Source organism: Danio rerio, chromosome 5 (genome assembly GCF_049306965.1).
Source record: "Danio rerio strain Tuebingen ecotype United States chromosome 5, GRCz12tu, whole genome shotgun sequence".
In the NCBI taxonomy this organism is placed as follows: Eukaryota; Metazoa; Chordata; class Actinopteri; order Cypriniformes; family Danionidae; genus Danio; species Danio rerio.
In genome coordinates, this window is record NC_133180.1 from 13,392,387 (window position 1) to 13,397,500 (window position 5,114).

The 5,114-nt window shown below is 35.6% G+C and overlaps 1 protein-coding gene across 1 annotated transcript; it reads right to left on the reverse strand.

The window, feature by feature from the left end:
- Nucleotides 1–1,284: 1,284 nt before the first annotated feature.
- cldn26 (claudin 26) lies at nucleotides 1,285–1,947 on the reverse strand. The gene has a single exon (NM_001122706.1). The coding sequence runs from the start codon at nucleotides 1,945–1,947 to the stop codon at nucleotides 1,285–1,287; it is 663 nt and encodes a 220-aa protein (NP_001116178.1).
- Between the last annotated feature and the right edge of the window lie 3,167 nt (nucleotides 1,948–5,114).

Sequence of the window (5,114 nt, forward strand, 5' to 3'; positions counted from 1 at the left end):
CCTCCATTTTTGAAAACAATCACAAAAACAGTTTATTTCAAAAAGACAAAAAAATTAAACATTTAAAATGTTGGTGCTATCAACAAAGACAGAATTAAAACCTAATTTTAAAAACAGAAACAAGTTAAATGTCACAAAGAAAACAACAAAACATCTTCATTTCATTCTTTTTAATTGTCCAGAACAATGTACTCATTTAACCAACAAATTTGTTCTTGAGCATTTTGTGTGACAGTTTTATTGCGTCAAGTCCCTGCAATACTTTCTGGAAAAACTCAAAAGTGTACTTCAGGTCTGTAATGTGACTGCCAAAAGAAGAGTACACACAATGTTAAAATGGCCAGTCAAACCCATAGGTAAAGCTTACAATACTAAGTTTCTGTAAAAACAACATAGATAACTTGTGTTAATGTAGTTACTTTTATGTTTTATGTAATGTGATCAAGCGTGGGTGTAGTAAAACTAAAATTTCATTTTTTCAAGTGCACTACTACTTTTAATTTTGGTTTTATTGTTATAAAAAAACAAAACAAAAAAAAAAAAAACAAGAAAGCGTCTTGAATGACACGCTAAAATATTTTATGGCATACATAAAAAAAAAAAAGAGTTTTTTTTTTATTAGGTTTTTTAAAAAAAATGCACATACACTTCATATCTTCAGATTTTTCATAGTATCTGTATTAAATCCAGTACTTTTTTACCATAAACCAACACATCAACCATATAGGTAGAGGCTGATATTTGTGAAATTATGGGATGTGTTGAAAAAAAATGCATTGAGTGTGTTAACTTGTGACATTAGGAGTTAAGAAATGCAATCCAAAAACATTTTCTTGGTCAAGCAGTGTGATTTAAAGGCTTAACTAGGTTAATTAGGGAAACTAGGGTAATTAGGCAAGTCAATGTTTAACTTGTTCCCTAAATGCTTAAGGAGACTAATATTATTGACCTTAAAATGTTCTTTAAAAAAATAAAAAACATTTATTTATTTCTTTTTATTTTAGCCAAAATAAAACAAATAAGACTTTTACCTAAAGAAATAAGGTTATCAGGCATACTGTGAAAATTTCCATGCTCTGTTAAACATCGTTTGGAAAATATTTGAAAAAGAAGAGAAAAAAAATTTACATGTTGACTTCAACTTTCTTTCAATTTACTTGAGAGCGGATTATAAAACAAAATTACGACAAGAAATTATAGTTCAATAAGTTCAATATTTCAAAAGTTCAGCAACTTTGTTTAGTTAAGGTAAGACTTTTTCCGATCTTCAGTCAAAAATCAAAGCTATATGATTTCCGTCTTTCGGTAATGCAGAGATCTCGGCCGCTGTTCTTGACAGCGTGCAATCATTTCAGTTTGCAGCTTCACTTCATGATCGCCCATGCAGACTGCAACAAACAAAAAACTCCCTCCGACAACTAACAGAAGTCCAGCAAACCAGGCAGAAAACATGGCTTCTCCATACTCCCATCCGGGCATGACTTCAGGACGATCATCATCCCAGAATTTCACAACCATAACATACGCCATAAATGAAACAGCCGCAAGAGTCGTGACTCCAGACACAACTACAAAAACTCCCCCGAGGATCAGCAGATTCCTCTTCATCCTCTCTCGACTGGCGCCAATCTCAACTCCGCGGAGTCCGAAAAAAGCAGCCGCCACACCGAGAATTCCAGTGGCGATGGAAATGCACATGAGAACCCGGCCAGCGAAAGTGTCCGGCGGAAGAGCTAAGAAAGAATCAAAGGCTTTGCAATGGATGCCAACTTCCTCCGTGTAGATACACATGTGCCAGAGACCCTCGTACCAGTTCTCCATTTCATTCAAATCGGAGTTCATCGTCTTCCATAGGGGCAAGAAGGTTGTGACGAACGTTGTGACCAAACCTCCGAAGGACACAAAGAGCGAAGCCCTCTGGACAAACTTGGTGGTGAACAGCACCATATTACCTCTCGTCTGATTTTGTCTGTCTGTCCATCTGAGATTTTCAGCTCTTCTGGTTTTCGTCTGGCTCCTCCTTTGCTTTAATAAAAACCCACCTGTTCCTGCTGGATAATCTTGGAGCCCTTCACAACGGCAGGACTGTTTTTCAAACTGATGAATATCTTCGCCGAGGACAATAACTGCTTTTTTGAGAGGAAATACGATACGTCTAGTTTTAAGTCTGGACGTACGAAGCCTGAACAGAGTGTGGTTGGACTTTTTTGAGATCGAGGGGAAACAGAAATCTGTTTAGTAGTTAAATGGCAATAAAATTCCTTCCATTATTATTCACTCTTCACTCGAGTTTCTTCTGTTGACCATAAAGGAAGATATATATTATACGTACATGATTAATACTCCAATTCCTTTTTTGATTTATTTGAATATGGGGTAGTATAACCCCCATTGAACACATTATAATAAATTATAACACACTATGAACACATCACAGTTTGCCAGGCTAAATAATTCACATAAATCATTGACTTCTTCTGACTTCATTAGTTTCAGAAACAGATTTATTTACAACTTAAAAAGGCATTTGTGAATAGCTTTTCTTTTCTGTGGATATAAATAAGCCACTGCACTGTTCAGATCATTGCAACATGGCTTACTCCAAAAACATAGCTTCATATACATTTCTGGAGATCGCGAATTAAGTAGCCAGAAGTACGCATGGCTGCATTTTGTCTTTAAAATCAACACTACGTTGGGTTTAGGGAAGTGAGTGGGCGCTGGTCAATCGGTGCTTTTTAAAACACTAGCGGTTGGGTTTTGGGAAGGGGATGGGTGGGGGAAATCGGTCAGTCAGTCAGTAAGTTGAAAGCGGCCTCTGGTGGATTTACAAGTAAAAAGCAGGCACGAATGGCGAGAGAAATTTAAGATCTCAAAAAGCATGCACAGCGCCCTCTGGTGGATTCACAAAAAAACTATTACGTATTTGGCGCTCTCCAGTAATGTATATAGGACTGCATTTTCAGAAAGCTGGCTTTATAGTATGTTGTAAGTGTTTTGTTTTTCAGATGTTTGCTGAATTGTGGTTTGACCAGTAGCTCTTGATGTGGATGTTCCTTTGTTGCTGGAGATACTGTTGTCCTAAATAAATCAAATTAAATAGTCTTTGACAGCAAAAAAAAAAAAAAACATTAAAAAAAACTTACATATACCTTGAAACAGTATAACAGAACATTTTATAAAACCAAGACTTTTTCAAACCACTGTAAACCTTGAAACCAGTTATCATCTCATGCCTAGTTGTTAGTCACATTTTCTTAAAATTATTGGCTATGAATCTTTTTTTTATGATCATCTTCGACAGGACTACCTAGACGAAGATATAATTTAATTAATCTCAATAGGATGTTTCTGGAAAAATAAAGGATAAATAAATCTAATATTTTGAACAAAGCTGGAAAACTGTTGACTTCCATATTTATTTTTTCCACTATGGATTTGCATGATTACCCATTTTCAGCTTTCTTCAAAACATCTTGTTTTGTGTTCAACAGAAGAAAGAAATTCATAAAGGTTTGGAACCAATTGTGCATGATTAAATTTACATTTATGGGTGAATTGTCCCTTTAAAGTATAATTGGCGCTAATAACAACTAAGACATGTTAGATTATTAAAGAGTTAAAGGACTCTGTGTTGGGTAGCATCTGAATGAACAGTAGTTTGCTTTGGGAACACTATGTACCTACCACAGGTTTTTTTTTTCACTGAGGCTTCTCTGATATTCGGAGATCAGTGGTTAGAAATCGGACACCTTGTCCTACATGCTGAGCTGAGCTCATCCATACCTCACCATTTGCCCTTGAACAGTGAACATGGTTATGTTCATCTTTATGTAGAATAGGCTACATTTCTTGACAGCAAGCCTTTAACCTTAAGGATTGATCCAAGTAAGTCATTCCACAAAGTAATGCAAGGGCCAATGACAAAAGGGGGTTTTCAAGCGTCAAAACAATATACCTTTTGTAAAACCAGAGTAAATGATGAGGCAATTTTCATTTTGGGTGAACATTCCTTTTAGAAAAACCTGTAGAATGATTTACATTGGATTGAATTACGTTAGAATGTTTTCAAAAGAATCATATCTGCTTTACCAGCACAAAAATACAGTACATTTTTAAAGAAATTTATATTTAAAAGGAAGTTATAATAATTTCCTCAATCTAATTTAAATATTTAAGTGTAAATAATATTTCTACCAAATTTTAAATGATAGAACAAGGTTGCGCTACATTCATTCTTCCATGGCAGGGTGCCACACCAAAATTCATCCCGCCACAGCTACATTAAAGATTCTTACTCAAAACATTCAGTCCTTTTTAAAAAAATAGTGGATAGTCTCACCAAAACATATTAAAAGGTAAGTGAATTACAACAGCGCAAACTTTTCTGTAACCGTAGTAGTGCTGTGGGTCATTTGTTTAACCCTTTAAGATGAAATGCTGACTGACTAACAGGTGCGTGATGCGTGAGGCTAGCAAACCCGACGTAGCTTTCGGTTAAGAGGAACACAGTTTCCATAATTATACTTTATTTATAGATAAAGCTCTATGGTTCAGCATACAAAGACTTTATCTTGCTGGCGTTTATAGCTGTCTCACTTTACTTCAAGACGCATTAATACCGCTCTGTAGGTCTATTTTTAGACATTCATAAATATTCCTAGCAAATTTAATAAATGTTAGAGACATACTTCTTACATAAACGCACTTTCGCAGCGTTTATTTGAGAGCGCGCACGAAAATCTGCACTTGAGCAGCGTAGCTATTTGAGGAAGTTTTATGCATGAACAGGAAATCGGTGCACAAGCAGAGATTCGCATGCTCGTATTACATAAATGCGATCTCGACTTGTAATAATGCGCTCACGACATTTGTCATTGAAATGACGTCATAGGCAGTTGGTAGATCTGTGTAAAAGACCTCCCACCACCAATAATATCCAGCTGCAGGCCTGCAGAACCACACATGTTTTAGGCACACAAAATCTTGGGCAAACAATTTAGGCAAACCATATGTGGTAACTAACTAACTCTTTAGCAGTATCATCACCTATTGAATTTCACAAGTATGGTTTAAGTCATTATTATTATTATTATATCGTAACGATCATTTTA

Bases quoted from the DNA above. Each gene is read 5' to 3' on its own strand.
- cldn26 (NM_001122706.1), bottom strand. From the start codon at position 1,947: ATGGTGCTGTTCACCACCAAGTTTGTCCAGAGGGCTTCGCTCTTTGTG.